This window comes from Bactrocera oleae, chromosome 5, assembly GCF_042242935.1.
Source record: "Bactrocera oleae isolate idBacOlea1 chromosome 5, idBacOlea1, whole genome shotgun sequence".
NCBI lineage: Eukaryota > Metazoa > Arthropoda > Insecta > Diptera > Tephritidae > Bactrocera > Bactrocera oleae.
This window is the reverse complement of record NC_091539.1, coordinates 34,782,976-34,806,455: the sequence shown is the minus strand read 5'-3', so window position 1 is coordinate 34,806,455 and position 23,480 is coordinate 34,782,976. Positions and strand designations below refer to the sequence as shown.

The window sequence follows — 23,480 nt, the reverse complement described above, 5'->3', positions numbered from 1 at the left end:
GTTCCGACAAATGAGCAGCTTCTTGAAGAGAAAAAGATTGGTGCAAAATTTCAAATCGGTATCTCAAACACTGAAGTATATAGATCAAACGGATACGAGAACATGGCTAAATCGACTCAGCGCGTCATGCTGAAAATTTTTATACATATATACCTTATAGGGTATCTGAAGTTTCTTTCTGGGTGTTACAAACTGAATGAAAATAATTTCGAAGTCCCACACAATTCCGTGAACTAAGTAATTGGTGCCAAAATTGCCATACATACATACATAAGTATCCATGCAATAGTCGAAATGAACTCGCATGTACCGAAATTCGTTAAAATGGTAATGCTTCACAACTCCACCCAAATTGTTACAGTTTTTGTTTATGCAAAATTGTTGCTAACCTCATGAATATGCATATTTGCAGTGTATTCCAAACCGTCCCTTTAACAAAAAAAAATACTATCCGAAAAAATTACATGCTCGTAGTTCGTTTAAATTGATATGCCTCCAGACTTGACGGTATCTTGTGGCATTGCAATACTCAGTATATGTTGCATACAATGTTACCATACTTAACAAATAATAACAATTTTGGTAAGTCAGCATCTCATCACACCACCAACCCACATAAAGTAATGAATATGATAAGTTAATATTAGTTTTTACCAATTCTCACAATCGTCGCCCTCCATTGTCAATTTAACATCTGCTTAAGAGACGTCTGTTAGATCGCCTTTGCTCATAATTATTAAATATTTGCATAAAATTATCACAAGTATGAGAACTCAAAATTTGTAATAAGTTTAAATTTTTTTTTTTCAAATTTGTTTAGTGATCCATTAAACGAGTATAATTACAAGGTTAGTTGAGTTTTGGATAAGCATTTAAAATGATATTTTTTATTTGCATAAGTTTACCTAATGTATATATGTACATATGCACATATATAATGTAATCAATGACTTATTAGATAAAAGAATACAGAAAAAATAGTAGCTCGAAAAGTTAAAATGTTTCATCCATTCGAATTTAGTACATAAAACTAACGGAAGAAATTTGTAGAAGGGTGACATGTGTTTAAATATTTCAATTGACGTCGTTTGATAAAGCAACCTTCAAGAATAAGGTTACGTAACAAGAATTAATAATTGTTTATTAATATTAATTTTGATCGGTTAGTTTGTAAGGAAGCTATATATGCTATAGTGGTCCGATTTGAACAATATGTTCAGAGATTGTAATATTATATTATAATCCATGCGAAATTAACATATCTTGTCAAATAAAAAGGTTTTGCATACAAGGACTTGATTTTGATCAAGCAGTTAGTTGTATAGGATATATTAAGTGGTGAGACCAATAAGCTGCTTCTGGGGAAGAAAAGAACGTGTGCATAATTTCAGTTCGATATCTCAAAAACTAAGGAACTAGTTCGCGTATATATAGGCAGACAGATAGGCTTAATGGGCTCAGCTCGTCAAGGTAACCTCATACTTAAATATATATTCTTTATAGAGTTAAAGACGTTTATTTCTGGATGTTACAAACTTCGTGGCAAACTTAATATACTTTTATGTTAAGGATATATTTAGCATATTTCGATTTGATACCAAAAATCTGTCCGATATAACTACTATAAGATATTTCAGTTCTGCTCTTTTAACGGTATCAATTACAAAATGGCAACTTCTTTCTTAGTTTGAAAACGTATGAATGATTTTTAATGTATCGATCTCTTCATATTTCTTTACAGACCTACAAGTCCTAAATTGGGTATAATCTAATAAAAATCTATTTTTGGGCACTGCCGAATTTGAACAACAGAATAATCTTTCCTAGAAGTGGAACTCAAATTTTCCTATTAAAATCAGCAAATTTTCACACAGTTTTCGTTCTTGAGATTATAGAAACCTTGAAACCATATAAACGAATTTCTTGTACTAAATCATAGACCAAATTTGGTACTTCTCTCCTTTCCTCGACATGGGGGTACTGATGTCGGAATGTATATAAATCTACTATATGTGGTCCAATTTTATTCATTTTCGAAACAAATTTTTTCCTATGCGTAGTAAAAAATACTTCTTCCCTGCAAGTATCGCTAAGTTGAAGATATTTAAAAGAAGTTTGCCGCTTAAGCGAAGAAACCCGTAAGCAATCATTAATTGTATGACTTAATAACATAAAAATTAACTAGTATCAGTATCCCCATTTCTCAACAAACTGTCATTAAAATTAAAATATATTGCGAGTAATTTATTATTTATGAATTTGGAGTAAGTATGCTCATGAAAGCGCATAGGAGAATACATGCGCCCATATACTCGTAAATGGGAAAAAATAATTAAATATTTTTCTTACATAACTTCTGATAAAACTCAGCATTTTTACAACCATTTTACAAGGTCTAAATATAAACCTAAAGCACATAAACGCCACTATGGTAAAAAAGAGCTAAAAAAAACAACAACAAAAACACCGCAACAAAATGAGCCCAGATCTGTTAAAAAGGGGTGTTGTTATCGGCTTTGCCGCCACTGGCGATATCTACCACTGTTGTTGTTGTTGCGCGTAATCGTAACTACCAGCCCATCAGCCAGCATGTACATATGCCTGTCGCCGAGACATCAAATTGGTGAACTAAATTGGGTGAATGTGTCAGTGTGTGAGCGACTGAGTGAGCTTGCAACAATTCACGGGAAGCATTGCTGCGGTGGCGCTTGCCGCACAATGAACACAAAGGAGTGATGAATGGAGGTAGCCAACTCGCCAAGACGGTGTGCCACCGAAATGCTGACGATGAGACTGCAGTCGCTGACGACGGATCACTGACGTTAATACTATGTACTTATATACATATGTTAGCATTTATTGTTGTTGTTTTTTGTATAATTATTTGAATGTTTATTTTTGTGCTACAGAAATACTTGCTGGTTGTATTTACAACAGCATTGCATTGGCGCTTGGTGTCGTTGGTGCCGCACCTAAGCACGACTTTGAAGGTTACATGCCGCCACCGCTGCCGTCACCACCATCCACATCACTATCCCCTCTTCACTGCCTCAGCACGTTGTGTGTTACAACATTTTTGCAGCAACAACATGCGAGCTCAACGCTCCTTTTGCTCGAAAACGTGCGACCTACTCCACGGCTATGCGAGGGTGTGTGTGTGTGATGGGTACGCCGAAATGTTGGTGAATAAAATGTTTGCATGGAAGCGTTTTTTTGGCAGCAAAGCGCTGAGGAAGGCACACAAAATCAGTCAAAAATGCCGAAAATACTGAAAATTACCGCAGCGGTTGACCTGGCAAGCGGCACAGACACACATGCATATACACCCATAACAACATATACATAGAAGTAAAACCGTTTCTACTTAATGGAGAACTTAGAAGATGCCATCAATAAAACACCGTAAAATGTTGGAAAAGTGATATAGCAGCCAAGCTCGACGAAAAAAAACACTTCTGCAATGCTGCGACTCACACTGGGTAAGGCCTCCGTCAAGTTAGAGATCGGAGCATAAGAAGTGTCTTCTTCTATTTCATCTTTGGCCATTTCATGTGACTTGCTTGGTTCATTGGTTGCTAACTAAATTGGGAATCATAGCTGATATGCGACAAATGCTGCAGACTGGCAGGCAGTCCACCAGCTAACTCACGAGCAGCCATTCAATCCGCTATTGCGGGTATCCAACATTTATAATGGCATTAAAGAGTCATACGACGCTGTGCACATTCGTATGTACACACATTCGCGAATCGACACGGATGCAGCATTTTTTCATTATGTTAAACAGAGAATTGATGGCTGTGACCAACTAAGCACGAGTATTATATTTAGACGAGTCGTTACAAAAAACTTCAAAGCTGCTGCGATGGCTTAAAGAAACCCCACAACTACAAAAAAGTTGCTCAACTTTGCTCACCTTATCATTGTTGAAGCGATATTTTCTTGTTGTTCTACTATCTTTTGATGCTGACTTATTGGTTTTATTTTCATTTTTGTTGTTATTCTTGTTGTTAACATCATTGCGGTTAGTCCACAAATAGACACTTATGGTATGGATTTCTAATTTTAATTTTCTAATGGTACAAACGTCGCTTCTGCCGTAAATTATTAAAGTATCTATGTGCGCCAGCACCATCTGTATCGAAAACCCAGTGAACGTTGAATTCTTTACTCGTTAATCAAGACAGCATATGACATCATAGAAAGGACTTGAGTAGCTAATAACGAAGACACGATTTCCAGAAAAGCAAAGTAGCCGAATAGGCATTACAGTGGCGTCACTTTAGCTAATAGCGCTCCTAAAGAATAATAGAGCAACGTCACAAAGTATTGAAATACGGATCGAAACAAATTAAACACAAACTAGTTTATTTATAGTAGCGGTCAGTTTTGAGCGAGTTCTGACAATTTTACTATAGAAAATACATTTTATTTTCAAATGTTCGGGGAGTCTATTTTATCTAATGACATAAGGCTTTCAGTAAATGTATTTGAATCGTAAACAGCTTGCCTATATTAAATATGTATGAGTCAATTTCAGGTATGAAGCGCGGAGAGATCGGTTATGCTTTTCATAAGAAAGAAGTGAAGAGATCGGCAATAAGCTTTCCACGAAGTAAAAACAGTAGTTATAACTCAACTTACACATTTGGCTCCCTTTGGGCTCTGAACTCAAATATCGGCTCTTAGAAATGCCGACTCATAGAATTAAGTCCATAAGAGAAAATTTACTTAAGCCAGCAAGAATTGTACACGGCGAATTTATGATGAATTAGATAAATCTTATTTTTTAATACTTAAATGTACCTTATTTTGAAGACGAAAGATTTTAAAATTCATGAAGACATTTAATAAGTGGGGTCTACACAGAGTAGTTTGGGAAAAACTGTAAAACTGAATCAGTTTCACTTGAAGAGAAAAATTAGTTAATAAACATTTATGAACAGAGAATGCAGGTCCTTAAGGTACCAACTTCACATTTCTAACAAGGCATATTTAGAGATTTTAATGGTATATTTATTAGAGCCGGTTGATTTACAGAGTTCCAAAAAATACGGACAAATTGTGTATGCTGGAAATATTCTACGGTTCATTCTGAGCAATTTTTCCTAATGTATGTGTGGATCTAAAACTGGTTTCAAGCCAGCTTTTAGGGATTATAATATATGTATGTGCATATTATATTGATCCAATGTCGGAATCGTCCAGACCGAACAACTATGTCACATATCTCCCATACAACCGATTATCCAGATATTTTATTTTCCGGTATCCTGCCTTGTATTTAAAAAGCTAAGAGCACGTAATTTTTCAGAATAGTCTTCTAATATACTTTATGACAGCGAAAATAGAGAGTACGACAACAATGTATAACAAATACCTAATATTTTTTAATATTTCAAAAAACACTGTACAATATTTGAAGATAAAAATCAAATATTTTTCGAGTTGCACGTGATCTCCGACGGCGATAAGGTCCCCCCTACTTCTGCAGTGATTCCGGCCTACCTTTTCATCTCTGACATTGACAAAATAGCGGCGAATTTTACCCAAAATGTTGGTTGATTTGACTTGCCAAAATTCGATTTTTGATCAAATTAAAAAACTGGTAAATTTTTGTATGGAGAACTATATACAGAATATGCATAAAAACTGATAGTGATCGGATCATTTGCCTTCAAGTAATTAATTCAAATTTGAGAAATATACATAATTTTGCTAAAAACGCATTTAAAGATGAACTGATGGAGTTGATTGAACTGAAACTACACTTTAGAAGCTGCTACACTCAAATACTATTAAAGATGTCGATATAAAATTTAGTACATTACTTTTAAAGGTATAATCTATAGAAATATGAAAAACATCGTTAATTTTTTTACTTTTACAAGAGTTGTGCCCCTTAACTTTATTTAAATGGGATAGTATGAAAGAGACTTCTTCAAATCAGCCACAAGCCACCTCAGGAGGATTTATAGGTAAACCTTAAATAGTGGAATATAAAAATTTTGAATGTTTGATGGGTTACAGCCAGCAAGCAACATATACATTGCAAACAACACCAACAACTATACCGATGACAACAGTAACTATAACTACCCATTACGTGTGCATACATACTTATGTACAAAGATACGTGTAATCGGAGTAAATGGCAAATAAACAGTTGACATTTGGGAATCTCAAATTGGCCAGATATAATCGTATCGCATCAATTGGCCGACCGGATCCAATAGCAATCATTTACAGAATGAATAGAGTAGCATACCCATTACACACGAGTGTGCTTGTATGTGTTTGAGTGCAGACGAAGAAGCAGTGATACAACGATGAATCCATTCTTTTGGAGCGCCACGTGCCTGTCTCTATCTAATTGAATGCAAAATGTGATAAGTTCTTTTCACAAGTTATGCGTGTGTGTGTGTGTGTAAAATACAGGTATGCTTTTGTTCTGCATATACTCGGGTGATGGTAATCAAGGTCAACAAGCACTGCAACAAGTAAGAAAGGAGTTGTGTTGAGTTCAAACAAAATTCCATTCAGGGAAATATTTAGAACAAGGCACAGCTTTGATGACAAGCGTATGCTCATGTGCAAAACCATGCAAATTTAATTTTATTCAAGGTGACTTCGAGCCGGAATCAATAGTCTTTGCCTTTAAGGTATGTGTTATGTACGTGTTTACCTCTGATAACATAACCTCAAAACATTCATAAAAAATTTTTTGTTTGCCAAATTTTCTTTATATCACAATCGAACAAGTAAAAAAACTTATTCTAACATCAAGTCTTGGCGAATGACTAAAATGTTATTAAAATATATCTTCTAATAATATCTGTCTAAAGAATACATCAATGATATGTCCCAAAAAAGCTCGCAGCTCTATGGATGGCATGTTGAGAATATGGCGAGTTGTAGAATTTGCAGGTCTGAATTCGCTTTTATTCGCTTTTATTCGGCCATTATTTAAATAACACTTGTATTAACTCCTAAATCCAAAAGTTTTATGCTGTGATATTATAATTCGGTCATCATGAAACATAGTAAAGAGGTGAGAGTTCAATCAAGCACAAGCCCCAATGGAAGCCTCTATGATATATTTCTCTATTGTTTGAGTGCCGACCCTGTTTACTATACAAGACCCTTTAACTGGCATAAGCAGCTGTTATAATATCCCTTTAAAATCGAACAAATTATTATTATTTTTTGTTTCAATCTACTCCAATAGACGAAAATGAATTGATGTTTATACCCTAAACAGATTTTCAACATCCAGAAGGAAACGTCGGAGATGTTCGTCTATCTGACTGCATATATGCGAACTAGTTCCCTCAGTTTTTGAGATATCGATCTGAGATATATTTGAGAAAAGTATAATATGAATTTGTGAGAATGTAAGAATTTATTATTTATTTTAGATATATTTGTCAAGTATTCACCGAAGGAATAAGAATAATAATTTTATTTTTAAGGCCACTCTGAAGTGTAAACTTTTTGACAAAAACAACTTTGGGATTTTGTTAAAAATCTAAATTTTTACTAGTCGTTAGATCATTACCTGTATTAATAAATGGTATTATTATTTTTTATTTTATTTTGTTTTTCGAATATTTTTTTTTTTTGATTTTTGAAATTCTGTTAATGTACATTTTTATATATATTTATTAAACAAAATGCTTCAAAATGTTTCTTCAACGAAATTCACAAAAACTCGTTTGACGTGACTTGCAAGTGGATATGACCCTTTAATTTAAAAACATTTCTGACATGAGAAAAACGTAACACAAACTTAATAATCTATCAGAAATTGTTGAACACTTAGGGCAACTTTGAAATCTCCAATAACAGTTCAAACTTCTTATTGAATAGGGGGAGATGTACATATGGTCAAACACCTTCGTACTTATATAATGACCTATAGTATTAAACAGTCATACCTCAATAACATCTTCTTTCATGAAATATTAGTAGCGATTCTACAATATATTAACAGTTAATAAATTACATTTGTTACATGTACAGATTAGGAGATGGTACACTCCTTCTATAAAATTGTCAAACACCTTGTATTTACTAAAATAAATCATTACATATTTACTTTATATTATATATAAAAGTTAAACAAACTTTCATATATAAACGTATATGTATGTGCATACATATATTTTTATTCGAAAATGTTCTTATGAGGTTTTCTAATAAATCAAACGCAAACAACATTTCAAATACCTTCACACTGAAAAAAGGTTGTTAATACAAGTACAATAAAAAATGGTCAATGCTCATCAGCAAAAAAATAAATAAATTTCCAAACACTTACATACCTATGTGCATACCTAGACTGCATTAGGTTTTGTCTGTATTGAAAAGCTAATTTACCATTCAATTTATTAACATATTAATATATTCATAGTCATATGAATCAAGAATCGCAGTTAAATGCGCTATGGCCAGTAAACGCGCCAGCTTCGGAGGCGGTGAGCAACGTGAGGATATTATTTCGAGTGCAAATTATTGGGGTATTGAAGATGTATGCACATGTACAGTTATGTTCATATTAATAGCAGTGCTCCAATGCAAAAAACTGATATATTTACAATAGCAATGTCATATAAACTTGTGCTTTCAGGTTACGACGTAACATTATTAATTAGTTCGGGTTAGCTTAAAGTAAGCGTAATCCTATTTACGAGTACATTTTACGTTGATCGAGTTTTTGAGTTGTTTACTAAAATAGCACTTTCTTGAACTGTTCATTTGAGTTTACAGAGTGCCATTACTGTTAAGACACATTGAAAAAATGTAATTAAGGTAAAATATAATGGGCCGCGCCAAGCTCTACACCGAAGTATCAATAAATTTGCTTAAAACCCTCAATATTGCAAAGAAAAATGCAAGGATATACAAAACAAGTAAGGAAGGACAAAGTTCGGGCGAAACGGAACATTTCATACTCTGCAACTTGCAAAGGTCAAAGCCGGGGAAATTCATTCTAGTCTAGTTTACCCTAAAAGGTTAAATATGATATAATGTGTACATGTGAAAACGTCACCTAAGGATCGGAATTCATTTTAATATTAGGGATATAAGGTTCAGACCAAAGTCTAGACAAATTTTATTAATGTTCAGCGGTAAACCACATAAGTTTTATTAAAATATCACACATTTTGATCAACCTAAACGACTCAAAGTCAGGTGTAAAGTCGGAAATCATATAGGGTATATTGGGGACAGGATAATGATTGCTGAGCTATTTTCGAGAACATATTTTCAAGCAATTTTATAAATACACATATAACTCACACACTGATTAACATATTCGTCATCATTTTTTTTAGAAAAACGAAAATCATTATATTGTATATAGTATATGGGAGTGATGGTATATAGGGTATGATGCCAACCGGAATTTGAAAATTGTATATTAAGTATATGGGGTCTGAAAGATGGCCAATACATCAGACATTTTAACCATTTTTGCCATGTGGTTATCATGCCATATACTAATAAAATGTTCCCTAAGTTTCATTAAGGTACGTTTATCATTACTAGAATAGAATACTTGTATATCAAGTAAAGTCAGCCGATTGTTCAAAAATCGGGATATTAGTTGAATTTTATCCATTTTAGACACAAATATATATTGCTATTAGTAAAACACGCTATCTCGTTTTCACTAAGATGACTCACATAATGGCCGATATTTGTGGTATAAAGTAGACTGGTTCGAAAATCTTTGTAGTAGATATATGGCGGCTAAGAGAAGCCTTCATCCGATTCAACCCATTTTTGACATATCTACAGGCATATTGTTATCAGGCAAGCATTTGTTACGAATTTCAATAACATATCTTCCAGATTGACCAATATTTTCGATAAAATGTTCGCTGTAGGATCTGGGTACAACACAACATATTCGGTATTTATAGGCTTGAACCGGTGTGGTCCGATTTTGGCAAGTTTTGGTCATAAGGTGGCACCCCTCAAAGGTACTATTTGTCCGAACACATTGATGGATTTTTGATTTGTATACTGAAAAATGAAAGAATCAGATGGAATTTAAAATTGTGTTACATTGAAAGTAGACGTGGTTCTAGGCAAGATAACATTACAAACCAAATTTGGTCGATATCGGTCGAGTAAGTGGGTTTTCAACTAAATGTGAGCGGTGCCATGCCAATTTTCTTATTTTGAGTCCGGCTCCTATAAAGTCTTCCTTTCGTACCATCTCGAGTGTAAAATTCGATGTCTCTGGCGTATTTATTTATGGATTTATCGTTAACTGTTAACAGTTTTTAACAGAACCGTTATATGAGGAGTAGGCGGGGTTATCATCTAATTTTACCCATATTTACAGTGTTAGTAGAAGTACTAAAGAGATTTTTCTTGAGAGAAGTTAGTTATTGTGTCTTAAGTGGTTTAGGAGATATGAATTAAACCTCTCAGAGGGCGGGGCCTTGCTCATCTTTAGCCCACAGTAGCCCCTTGATACTGCCACCTACAAACTCGTCCTCCCTTTTTTTGCCAAGGAACAAGTGTACCAAGTTTCATTACGATATTTAAATTTTTTCAAGATACAGCTTGCACAGACAGACGGACAGACAGATTCAACCGGATTTCAACTCGTCTCGTCATTTGTATACCATATACATATACCCAATATCTATTTCGATTAGTTTTAGGAGAAACTGACCGAAAATTCATTGAATCAATTAGAATGCAACCAAATATTAGCTCTCAGAAAGGACGAGTTAAATCGTACATGAGTGTAAGGCCAATCAGAAGAAATTTTTAAGATCCCAATTTAAAAGTCAGCAGAGAAAGATGCCAGACTGAATAGCCTATATATATAATTTAGGGCATTATGGGCTAGCTCAAATGTATCCAACTAATAGAAGTTATGCTTCACTACACAAGGCAAAAATTTCGCAAAACTTGTCAAAACATATGAAAGATTGTGAAGGCTTTCTCTAGACACCACAATATTGGTCAAAGAGAGTGGACGGCTCTATTTCTGGATTTTAACCACATCAAAAATGTATAAGGAGATATTGAGCAACATGTTTTTAACAAAATACGGACTAATAAAAGCTCCTGATGGAACTTAGAACGACAATCAGTTGCGGAAAAAATACATGGGTAAACTGGACGCCATGCCGTGAACATGTGCCGCCTATATCCGGAACTAAGCATATTTGATTAATTATTAGTTTCACCTACTTGAGAAATCATTTTTACATTATCGAAAAAACATAAAGATACAATATACATATGTATAATAAAATATTTAGGAGTATCCGAAAACACATTGCATTAAAATTGAATTGTAATTATTTGTGAATACCTATTCTCTTTCACATTCCTAAGAAAGCAATACTATTTTTGTGAACATAACTGTTTTTTGGTTTTCGCCAGTGTCTATGCAGCGGAATGGAGCAGCACAAAGTCAAAGCAAATTATAACAACAACAATTTAGTTGCTGGACACTTTAAGAATTGAAGCCAAAAGAGCCCATCGTGGCTAAGACACATCTATGGTATGTACATATATTTTTAAGAGTTTGGTGTCAGGGGAATACTTCTGCAACATCAACAACAAGCCAGAACAGTGCTATGTAACAGACCAACTCATTCAAAATGTGGAGATGTAACGGGAAAGAGCCACCACATTGAATTTCGCAGATCGAGTGCAATATACACGCAAGTCCGTTAACGAACAAACATATATGTACATACATATGTGTGTGTATGTGATTGCATGACTGTTTGTTCATGTTACTGAGCAGTTTGGGCCATTGTTATAGATGCGGCTTAAAGTCAGTACCTACAGAAGTGCATACATACAAGCATACAATTCTACAACAATAACAACAGCAATAACACTTATAACAAAGTCAAACAGCAGATATTCGTAACGAAGAGACGAGAGCATCATCACCGGCTTTTGGTGACTACCGCAGCCACCGACACCGCCACCACCACCACCGCAACTGCCGCAACAACTATTGCTGTAGCTTCTCCTCAACACCTTTGACCTATGCGATGTGCCGCACATTTGCCGCCAACTTCTCATATAAAAGACAAATGCAACGGCTCCAAGTGTCAGTACGAATTAAAAGCGTCTCGAGTACGAATACGGTTGGGCAATAAAATTTGTGAACGAACGAACATAGGGCATTCGTGAAATACACTAACCCTCGTAATACACTAACACTCTCACCACACTTGCTTAGAGACGAAGTAAGTGATCGCGAAAGGTGTGCAGCGACGAAGGATTCAACGATTCGGTGGAGTCAAGAAGGTTTTGAACAATAATTGTGCAACGGTCGCTTAAAGGATAACTAGTAAAGGAGTAAAAATGGAGATTTTGTCCGCCAGAGTGTCGTTTGTCGCGTTGCTTATGCTCGTTGCTTGTGTGCTGTTGGTGCAAGCACGACCACAGGCGCCAGAGCAACCAGAGCCGGTAAATTCTAAAACTCCCAGTATTTTTTTATTTTTGGTTCTAAAGAGTAGTAGTCCTGCTTGTGAGTAGCTCATGAACTACTCGTTATCGTGAAATGAAAAATCGTTAAATTAAACAAAAACTTAGTGGAAGTCGTTAAAAAAATGCAATGCAATTATTTTTGAAAGCGCAATCACAAAGTGAGTTATTTATTTTCTCATTCGCATTGTTTTGCGCAATAGCTGCGAAGTGTGAACGCCAGTTAATTTAGAAAAATTAGCCTGTCAACACTGATAAAAATGCAATCAAAGTAAATTGCTGTAGAACTGGTAGCGTTGCGCTTAATTACCAGCGCACAGACATAATAGAAGAGTTTGCCTCGGTGTCTATTGTATATTATATGTATTTATGTATGTAAATATTCAAGATTGTTCCGGCTTGAAGTCCGAAAAATACATTTCATTAATAAATTATTTAGGTATAAGCATTACACTGACCCAAATTCTGAATTAGAAAATGTTGGTGGGGTAATTTTATATAGAAAAGAAAAAATCAAAAATTTTATGTTATATTTTTTTTTTTAATTTTAAAGAGAAAGCGTTCCTATATATTATATATGGTATAGTATACATAAATAATCAACCATTTTTCATAACTTTTTCAAATTTTCAAAAACGTGCTACCATTTTAGGAAATTTGTCTGGTAGTAAGGAAAAAATAATCGTATTTCTTTTATCAAAATTGTGACAACGGTAGCTTATAATGCATTAAAAAAATAATTAAATTATCGTTTCAAATCAAGTAGTTTTTATTTTTTAATCCCGAAAATATTAATTAAAAGTAATTTTCAAATTTCTAACCCCAAATACCGTAAAAAAATGGAATTTACATTTTTTCACATTTTTTAACCAGAACTTGTGCAATTCGCAAACCTGGATTGAAAATATAGCCTAATACTAGTAAGGACTAGTAAAAAGGGTTTAATTTTTTTTAACGAAAAAATTGGCATATACTATAGTGGTTTGATCTGAACAATCTGTTCGGAGATTGTAGCGTTACTCTGGGCAATAATCTGTGCCAAATTTAGTAAGATAGACAAGATTGTCAAATAGAAATGTTTTCCATACAAGGACTTGAGCGAGATCGGTCCGTTTATATGGCAGCTATATCCTATAGTTGTCCGATTTGAACCATTTATTCGGAGATTGTAGCGCTGCTTTGAATAATAATCTATGCCAAATTTCGTTAAGATATATGGTCAAATAAAAAGGTTTTCCAAAAAGGGATTTGAATTTGATCGATTAGTTTGTGTGGCGTCTATATATCATAGAGTGGTCCGATATTGGCGGTTCCGACAAATGAGCAGTTTTTGAGGAGAAAGGGAGTGTAGTTTTAGATCGATATACATTTATGTACTTCATAGGGTCTCCGAACTGTTCAGTATATAAAAAACATATTTATCATATCTAGTTTTAAATGTTAAAATGAGTCTAGTATAAAACCTATTAAACTCCTCTTTCTCTATTAATATATTAATTCTAAGTAATTATAGTTGTGATTGCTTAGTTATCGACTAGAGGAGGATTAGACAGCTATTTATTTCTCTAGCTTCTAATGTGACAGAAAGACTTCAGAAACAATCAAGAAATATATTGTTCTCCACAAAATGATACAAAATTCTGCAAATGGAAAAATGTTAGTTTCCCAATCGCATTCTAATACAGCTATCTAATGAGATTCTAATTGTAAATTACCATATAAATGCTGAACAATTCAAGTTAAAATCAAATGCAACTAACAATATTTATAATGTATTTTGGAATATTTAATTTATCTGACAAGTTTATTTATTTAACCCACAAATCACAGATAAAATTATTGTGTAGTTCCCTATTGTTGCCTTTGATCGGATCTATATACGGAACCGGTACCGAGCCGGATTTTTATACCACAACAACAACAACAATTAAATAGTTTGAATTAGTTGTCTAATTTTATTATCAAAAATTATTCAACTTTTGAGACTGGAACATTGAAGATGAACTATAAGTTTCTTCTATAATTTATGATGTGATCAGAGTTTCTTATAAATTATAGTCAATCAATAAAATAAAGAATTTACAGCTATTTATAAGTGAATGGGTTTGTTTTAAATAAGCAGATGAAATCAACTAATAATTATCGATCCTACGAATATGTTGTGCATCATAAAATTACAAAATTAAAGTCGTGTGTTTAAACTTAAAGATTTATATAATGTTAAATCGAAAAAATGTGATTCACATATTTCAATTTATTCTTTTATACACTGAACAGGATATATTAAGTTTGCTACGAAGTTTGTAACTTCCAGAATCAAACATTGGAGACCTTAAAAAGTATACACATATATAAATGATCGGCGTGACGATCTAAGTCAATTTAGCCATTTCCGTCTGCCCGTCTGTATATACGCGAACTAGTCCCTCAGTTTTCGAAATATAGATCTAAAATTTTGCGATCGTCCTTTTCTCCCCAAGAAGCTGCACATTTGTTGGAACCGCCGATATCGGACCACTTTAGCCTGTAGCTGCCATACAAACTGAACGATCAAATAAAAGTTCTTGTATAAAAAACAGTTTTATTTAAGAAGATATCTTCACGAAATTTGGCATAGCATATTATCCAAGGCGACGCTACAATATCCGAATATAGGTATGTTCAGATCGGACCAATTTAGCATATAGCTGTCATACAAACTGACCAATCAAAATGAAGTGTTTGTATGAAAACTTTTTTATTTGTGAAGGGTATTTTAACTTCATTATAATCATATATATTCATTATTAATTCAGGTATTATCTACGCGACTACCAAGCGGAGCGCAGTTTTTTCAAATCCCAACTGAAACCATACATTTTAGAAAAATATTGGAAAAATAGAGATTTCAATTTATTTAGAAAGAGTTTAGTTTGAGTTATCCAAGTGTGAATACCTTCTTGGAGATCAGCTTATAGACGAAGTCAATTATGCATTCTTCTTTTATAATGTTCATTCATTCCCGGAATATTATTAATTCAGGTATTATCTACGCGACTACCAAGCGGAGCGCAGTTTTTTCAAATCCCAACTGAAACCATACATTTTAGAAAAATATTGGAAAAATAGAGATTTCAATTTATTTAGAAAGAGTTTAGTTTGAGTTATCCAAGTGTGAATACTTTCTTGGAGATCAGCTTATAGACGAAGTCAATTATGCATTCTTCTTTTATAATAGATTATTAGTCTTTGGTACGGATAGGCTATCACTACAAACTTGATCGAGGAATACGATAATATGTATGTATATCTTAATGAAACCACAGCAATACAAAGCTAAAGTATATAACTCTTAACCAGCCGAATTAAGCCCCTTCTTATTTATTTTTAGTAAACTATGCTGTAATAAAATAATTTATTTCTTATAAATTTCTCTATTTACAGTATGAATACCAGTATGAGGTTAAGGATCCCGAAAAAGAATTATTCTTTAACAAAAACGAAGCAGGTGATGCTGCTGGAAAGGTAAGCAACAACAACAGATGAACATATTGAAATATAAATAGAAAATTGAATGCTAAAACTTCACAGGTGTCTGGTCAATACTCTGTGTTGCTGCCTGATGGCCGCCTTATGATGGTTGTTTACACAGTGGAGGGGGAGAATGGCTTTGTGCCTAAAGTGTCGTTCGATACAACAAACCCACTGGGTTAGAAGGCGGCTGAAGCAAGCTATAAATACACGCAAAAACACGAAAAAGACATATCAAGAAGTAAAATCTAATCTAATGGAAAAAGTTAAAAGGAATGGTGATGGTATACTCGTAAATACAACAGCAATGGAATCAATTAGAATTTTTTTAAGGAGAAAGCGAAAAATAAATAAATATTTAGTTAATTATTAGCTAAGTGGTAAAGTGCAAAAATAGTGAAATATTGCATAACTAAGAAAGCAACAACACACACAAACATACATGCATACACATACGTATATACACATGTATGTTCAGAGCGACATACGCAAACAGACATAGGTACGCAAAGGCATAAATATATGTATGGCTTAACACGTATGGAGGACTTAAGCATTAATATTGGATTAAAAGGCTTGTGTGCAGCAACAACAATAACAAGAAAACAACATCGTCGTCGCCATTAAAATTAAATTAACTTTTGAATGCGAACATTGTAAATAAAATTTTATAAATACATATGTACATACATATGTTTTTTCGCACTTATAAACGTGCACCATATGTATTCACCTACATTTCTCAATCTATCAACTTCCACACTTTAGATACATGATGTCTTCAACTATATTTTATAACTTAGTTACATATATATATAAACTTATATATGTTAAATATTATATTATGATTTTGGTATTGTTAATTTTATATAATACTACACATACATATATATTTGTATTAAATGTACATCATCTTCTTCGCTTTACGCGCGGAAAGCGTTCACTATGTACCTTTTGACAATACAAATTGAAAAAAAAAACAATAATTGCAAACATGCAAATCGATATTTGTTACAGTTACACATAAGAATGAATGGAAAATGGCTCAATTATAAAGTAATAAAGGATTTCAACTTAAAAGAGACCACTAAACTTGTGACTTTATATTCTTACAAACAAGTTTGACGGATTAAGGTTAAATAGAAGACCATAAGAAGAACCAAACCGTATTCGGTATTTTTGATCAACATACATATAACTTGTGTCACATTACAGAGCTGACCTGAATATGTAAAAATAAATTCAGTTCGCTTTTTAACATAAATATAAAAACAGTTTTAAACTCATTTAGTACTTAGAAAAAATTTTCAGAATTATTCACTCTACATATATAAATGAATATATATAACATATAATGTAATAATAATCTCAACTCACCACATTCCTCATATGTGTCAGAATCACAGCGACACCTTTTGTATCGTATTGTGGTCGTCCAGCGCGTCCAATCATTTGTAGCAAAGTACTCTCTGGATATTCCATCATATTACCAAGGTGATAATACTAATGATTTACAATTGTTTACAAATTAGTTTGGATGTTTGTAAGCGAAAACCATTTAGAAAATCACCTCAGTTGACTTGATGACCACAAGGCGTGCTGGCAAATTGACACCCATTGCCAAAGTGTTGGTGCAGAGCAAAACCATTAAGTTACCCTGACGGAAGCTCTCCTCAACTTTGTTACGATCACTAAAACTCATGCCGGCATGGTGGTATGCGATGCCATGTGCAATCAATTTGTGCAGTTTATTGTCGTGCAAACTAAAAGCAGAAAAGACAGAAAACAAATGAAAAGTGTAAAGAAAAAAAAATAGTAACACTACAGGTGTTTGTTTATGTACACTGGTAGACACACACACACATTGTGGCTATTAGACACTGTACTCGAAAAAAATCTTTTTTTTACTAAAAAAGAAAAAAACGTCAACTTCTGCTGAACCGAAGCTATGATACCCTGCAAAAGTGCACTTCTCTAACATAAAAGGGAATAAAAATATTTTTTATTTTGATTTTGATCGGTCGGTTTGTATGGCTGTTATATGCTATAATGGTCCGATTTGACGAATTTGTTTGCAGATAGTACCTTTAACTTGGACAATAATCCATGCCAAATAAAAAAGAACTTGAGTGTTATCGGTCAGTTTGTGTGGGAACTATTTGCTATAGTGGTCCGATATTCGCGTTCTGACAAATAAACAGCTTCTTGGAGAGAAAGGACGTGTACAAAATTTCAGATCGATATCTCGAAAATTTAGGGGCTAGTTCACGTATATGCAGACGGGCATGGCTAAATCGACTCACCTCGTTACGCTGATCATTTATATGCAATACTTGATAGGATGTCCGACGATTCTTTCGGTTCTACAAACTTCGTGGCAAACTTAATATACCGTGTTCAATAAACACTGTTCATGTTATAATAAACTGACTTTGGCTTTTTTAAAATGTCTTTAACTAAGTTGTAAAGTGATAGTAAATACTTACTCTTGTGCAAGTTGTGTAAGATTTGTCTTTTGTTGGTCACTGAGTGCGAAATGTGATGTAATATTTTTTTCTAAAACAGTTGCCGCCATTTCAGCAGATTTTCTACTATTGCAAAAAATCTGAAATAGTACAAGTAATAAATATTTTATATATAAATTTTAAAACCAGTGAGGAAGTTCTAAGTTCGGGTGTAACCGAACATTTTGTACTCTCGCAACTTGCAAGGGAAATTACGTCAGGTGTTGGCAAAATTGTATATTAAATGAGTATTAATCCGCTTCAACCCATTTTTGACACAAAAATATACTATTATCGAGAGTTTCATTTATTTAATTTATTATATGAATCTTAATTATATATCTTGCACATTGACTGATATGATAGTCAACTATAAGCATTGGAGTCGATTTAGACAATTTTTGGTCATAAGGTGGCATACTTTAAACGCATTATTCACACAAAGTTTTGCCCCGATGCAATCATGGTTGCTTGATTTGCATAGTGGAAAGTGAGATAATCAGATGGAATTTAAAATGGTCTATAACATATAAATATGAGGAGAATGCTATGTACCGAATTTGGTTGAAATCGGCTAAGCAGATCCCAAGATATGGGTTTTCATCTAAAAGTAGGCGGTGCCACGCCCACTGTCTTATTTTGAACGCGCTTCCTATAAAGTCACCTCATACCATCCCAGAGATCAAATTTAATGTCTCTGGCGTGTTTAGTGCTTGATTTATCGCGCTTTTAGTAGTTTTTAGCAGCACCGTTATAAGGGGAGTGGGCGGGCTTGACACCCGATTTCATCCATTTTTACACTGTCGATAGAGGTGCTAAGGACATTTGTTCTCAGAGAAGTTTGTTATTATATCTTTAGCGGTTTAGGAGATATACACATTAACCCTATTAGTGGGCGAGACAACGGCAGTTTTTTAAAAAAATTTAAACTGCAGATGCCCCTCCCTAATGTGATCCTGTATACCAAATAACAGTCTTGTATCTTATTGTGTAGCTTAGTTATGGTAATTTATTTGTTTTTGAATAATGATGTTTTGTGGGCGTGGCAGTGGTCCAATTATCCCCATCTGTAATACCAACTAAGAAACATGTGAAGAAATATGTGTACCAAGTTTCATAAAGATATCTCAATTTTTACTCAAGTTACAGCTTGCACAGACGGACGGACAGATAGTCACCCGGATTTCAACTCCTCTCTTAATCCTGATCATTTATATATACATAACCCTACATCTAACTCGATAAGTTTTAGGTGATACAAACAACCGTTAGGTGAATAAAACTATTATACTCTGTAGCAACATGTTGCAAGAGTATAAAAATAGTTGAGTTGGTAACTGAAAATATATGTATATAGGAAAATATACAATAATTCTAAGAAAATCGACTAACATAAAATTACTATTCAATAAATAACAAAGAAAAATATTCCAGTTTACAATAAAATAGTGAAATTTTAATTTGCAAAACTGCACTGGTGGTCGTCTCTTACAAAAATATAAATATGAAGAGCAAACGAATATTAATTCACCTACCAAAGTAGCTTTACAATCGGAATATTTGCGCAATATGTCCATTAACTTATAATTGAGACTCATGTCAAATTTAAAACCACGTAAACTCCAGTTGAAGCCCAACACATGTTTCTCCAATGACACAGGGCGATCTGCATCTGAGTAACTAGATCGAGAGTATTATATGCATAAATATATTTAAAAATATAATATTTTAGAAAGTAAAAATCAAATTCCTTACACCAACTCCGCGACATTTTCATGTTTAATATTGTTGAAGCTGTTGTTACTGTTACTGTTGTCAACAATACCTGTAATCCAACATGTTATGTCATGTACATTTGGTATAGTAGCTGAAGCAACAACAAAACGCAACGGTTTATTCAAAGCATCACGTGCAATAGTATGCATACGTGAAACTATAGCCTCTAGCACTGGGCCACGCACATCTTCGTTTAACAAATGCACTTCGTCTATGAGAAAAATCCGTATAGAGCCGATAACATCACGACAATCACGCCAATGACGTGTTAACGAATCCCATTTCTCTGGTGTAGTGATAATCACTTGAGCACTGCGTAAACGTGCCAGTTCATCCAAATCACTATCGCCCGTTATCAGTGCGCACTCTATGCCTAGCTTTTCGAAACGAGACTTCCAATCATCAAATCGTTCAGCGCAAAGTGCCTTAATTGGTGCCACATACACCGCTTTGTGTGGTGTTACTCTGGTGGAATGCTCCTGAGCGCTTTTGGTGTCATTTGGATGATCTATTAACATACGCACGATGGCCAGCTCAAAGGCTACTGTCTTGCCAGAACCAGTGGGTGCACTAAGTACCACCGATCTGTTGGTGTGTAGCAACACATTTAAAAGGGACGATTGTACTGCGTTGAAACTTCGATAATGGTCGAATATTCGATCAAATGGTGGTGCTGTGTGAAAAGAAGAAAGAAATATTAAGTAAACCGTGCTTCAATGAAAATGTAAGCTATTTTTATTGAAAAGGATACGAATATCTGCAGAATTTTTAATTTCCATTCTTAGTAATTAGCAGCACACAAAAAAATGAGCGGAAACGTCAAAAAAGTAGCGGTAAACTAAGCGCGGAAATTTAAGGACAAATTTGGCAGCACTGTTAACGAATTTCTTCGCATAGGGAAGTGGGCTGAAGCAGAATGTTAATGAATAGAGATGGCGCAAATGTTAACTGTACTCAAATGTAAATTAATATGAGGGAACATCGAAAACGCGCAAATTCGAAAATAAAATTTCACCACCCTATCAGGAAACGCAACGAACTACACCACTCTATAAGGGAACCAAAAAAGGAGGTGTTAGGATTTGAACTTAAGAAAAATATTTGATGCTGCAATAAGGAATTGTGCCATACTAGCAGCAGAGAATGTTAATGATTATTCATTATATAAATACATACATATGTGTGTATGTCGGTTCTTATTGATATTTGTATATATGTCCAAAGTGAGTAAACATAATTAAACAATCACAATTCAGCAACAATTAATAAATTTATTATAAATTTTCAAGTACTACATATGCATAGGTCGCAATTATTAATCCTATAAGGAAATAGATGTAAATAATGCATTTATATTTGAAATCCGTAACTTACACCGGACAAACATAAAAAATCAATTACTTAAACAGTTGAACGTTTGGGTTTTAATTACAAATAAAAAAAGTTGTAATAAATTTGAGGATTATTAACTATTTTGTACTGCACTGGAGCACCGATACTGGGCAACAGAATTCCGTCTTTTTGCTTTGGTGCGTACTTGTCGGGTAAAATTATTAATACAAAAATGTTTAAATAAACTAACGTATTTAAGGTAATATATAGTAATATAGTAATAAACTTGTAAATTAGTATGTTGAGCGAGACGACTCCAATTGAGCTAATAAAGTAAAGCTAAACATTCAGCCTTCTCCTGCAGATTGTACTTAAGGTGTGCGAGGCTGCTCCAACCTCGTATGCTCTACTCTGGGTAATGGTGCTTCGGCACTCGATTTGGACGCATTGCTGTTGTCATCATCGTCCAGTATATTGCCAGCATTTCCTCTATGTTCTTCACCGCCTATGACACCACCGTCACTTTCAATTTCACGCTCAGCCTCATTTTCATTTAACATCTCCGTCAATACTTCGACCAAATTACGCGCCTCCTCCAACATTTGACGAGATGTATCCAATTCTGCCTCTAATCCCTCAATGCGTTCATGCAAATGTTGATTTTCTTTGAGCGTCTCCTCTAAAGCTTCACGCCGTTTCTCTGCTAAATGTTCCCAATAGAGTTCACCGGGCTTCTCTTCGCTAGTAAGATCCTCAGCTGTTATTGTTTTTTTTTCTCCAACGCTGGCATTTTTTTGTGGGCTAGTTTGAGTTTCAGAAGCACGCGTCTCAACCTTCTTGCGTTTTGGAAAATCTGTGGAAGCCAAAGAGGCCTCAGTAGAGCTGTAAATTTAATGAAATACGTAAAAAATATATTTAATTAATTAATATCTACAATTAAACACATTATAATAACACTACATATAATAAATTACCATGAATTGGAATTTGTAGAAAAAACACGCAACTTACGCTTTGAGGCGGCTCAGTTTGTCAATTTGTGGGCGCCCAGCCAAGTTTTCTTTGTCAATGGCGATGCCACCTGGCTGGAGCACCTTAAAGGTCTTGCGTTGATTCTTTAAATTCTCCTATTCAACATCAAAAACAAGTAGATGAAGTGTAATGCAGTTAGCGATGTTTATATACAGATATATATGTCCCATGCCATAAAAACAAAATGCACCAAACAAATATAAATTAGAAAAAATACGTATTAGTATAAATCAAAAAATGTGTTGGAAGGTGATATGACTGTGATATGAAAACGAAACATTAGAAAATTCAGTAATGCGTTAGTAGGCCCTTCAATTAATCGGCGTGGCTTCGCTTTTATGTATATTTTAAGTATTAAGAAGTTACTTACCTGTTGTTCCGCTGCGGATTCAATTTGAATGAAGATCTTTTTCGTGGAGACATGAGACATTTTATTGATTTGTAATTAATACAGTTTAAACAAATTTATTTGAACGCGCGTAAAAGACGCCGTTGTGCTGCTTTAAAATTATACTATTTTTAAAATATGGTGGTTGAACAAAATTCCTTTACTGCTCTTCTATTATAAATGTCAAATTAAAGCGCCAAATAAATAGACAACAGAAGTTAGTTGCACTTCGGCATATGGTTGCACTATAAAGTCTACAAAAAAATTGCAGATTTAAGGACTGGAAAGAATTATTCATTCATATTATTAACAACATTCAATTTGAAAACTTTTTTTAATGAAGAATATTGTTAAAACACATTGTAAAAATTACTCTTAAAAAATTGGTTTGACCTCGCTTTTTTAATTGCTGCGTTAATTTTAATTTAACTTTTAAATATATAAACCAATATTGAAAT

At 33.9% G+C, this 23,480-nt stretch overlaps 3 protein-coding genes and 1 long non-coding RNA gene across 4 annotated transcripts in view; 2 read left to right on the top strand and 2 right to left on the bottom strand.

Moving 5' to 3' along the window:
• Positions 1-20,983, bottom strand: part of LOC106619276 (probable ATP-dependent DNA helicase HFM1) — a gene marked incomplete at its 5' end in the record, with an annotated part of 39,455 nt that extends 18,472 nt beyond the window's left edge. The window contains 5 exons of the mRNA XM_070110709.1: positions 17,368-17,493; positions 17,561-17,753; positions 18,477-18,595; positions 20,030-20,174; positions 20,250-20,983. Of these exons, the coding sequence (XP_069966810.1) occupies positions 17,368-17,493; positions 17,561-17,753; positions 18,477-18,595; positions 20,030-20,174; positions 20,250-20,983 (1,317 nt within the window). The remainder of the gene's footprint in view (positions 1-17,367; positions 17,494-17,560; positions 17,754-18,476; positions 18,596-20,029; positions 20,175-20,249) is intronic.
• Positions 5,749-6,640, top strand: LOC118682578 (uncharacterized). The gene is made up of 3 exons (XR_004978390.2): positions 5,749-5,839; positions 5,892-5,978; positions 6,031-6,640. It is a non-coding gene; the product is annotated as an uncharacterized lncRNA (long non-coding RNA).
• Positions 12,092-17,082, top strand: LOC106619286 (pro-resilin). The gene is made up of 3 exons (XM_014237321.3): positions 12,092-12,462; positions 15,904-15,984; positions 16,051-17,082. The coding sequence occupies exons 1-3, from the start codon at positions 12,358-12,360 to the stop codon at positions 16,171-16,173; spliced, it is 309 nt and encodes a 102-aa protein (XP_014092796.1). The 5' UTR covers positions 12,092-12,357; the 3' UTR covers positions 16,174-17,082.
• A 538-nt stretch (positions 20,984-21,521) lies between the features above and the next one.
• geminin (geminin DNA replication inhibitor) lies at positions 21,522-23,206 on the bottom strand. Its single transcript, XM_014237318.3, has 3 exons — positions 23,005-23,206; positions 22,614-22,729; positions 21,522-22,484 (listed from the first exon to the last, which is right to left on the bottom strand). Exons 1-3 carry the CDS (start codon positions 23,062-23,064, stop codon positions 21,974-21,976), a joined length of 687 nt encoding a protein of 228 aa, XP_014092793.2. The 5' UTR covers positions 23,065-23,206; the 3' UTR covers positions 21,522-21,973.
• Between the last annotated feature and the right edge of the window lie 274 nt (positions 23,207-23,480).

What these genes read in the sequence shown, in the direction of transcription:
- LOC106619286 (XM_014237321.3), top strand. Translation starts at nt 12,358, where the DNA reads ATGGAGATTTTGTCCGCCAGAGTGTCGTTTGTCGCGTTGCTTATGCTC. An exon ending in CGCCAGAGCAACCAGAGCCG is followed by an intron (nt 12,463 to 15,903) that starts GTAAATTCTAAA and finishes CTCTATTTACAG; the next exon opens with TATGAATACCAGTATGAGGT. An exon ending in CAGGTGATGCTGCTGGAAAG is followed by an intron (nt 15,985 to 16,050) that starts GTAAGCAACAAC and finishes AAAACTTCACAG; the next exon opens with GTGTCTGGTCAATACTCTGT.
- geminin (XM_014237318.3), bottom strand. Translation starts at nt 23,064, where the DNA reads ATGTCTCATGTCTCCACGAAAAAGATCTTCATTCAAATTGAATCCGCA. An exon ending in AATCCGCAGCGGAACAACAG is followed by an intron (nt 22,730 to 23,004) that starts GTAAGTAACTTC and finishes GATGTTGAATAG; the next exon opens with GAGAATTTAAAGAATCAACG. An exon ending in AAACTGAGCCGCCTCAAAGC is followed by an intron (nt 22,485 to 22,613) that starts GTAAGTTGCGTG and finishes TTAAATTTACAG; the next exon opens with CTCTACTGAGGCCTCTTTGG.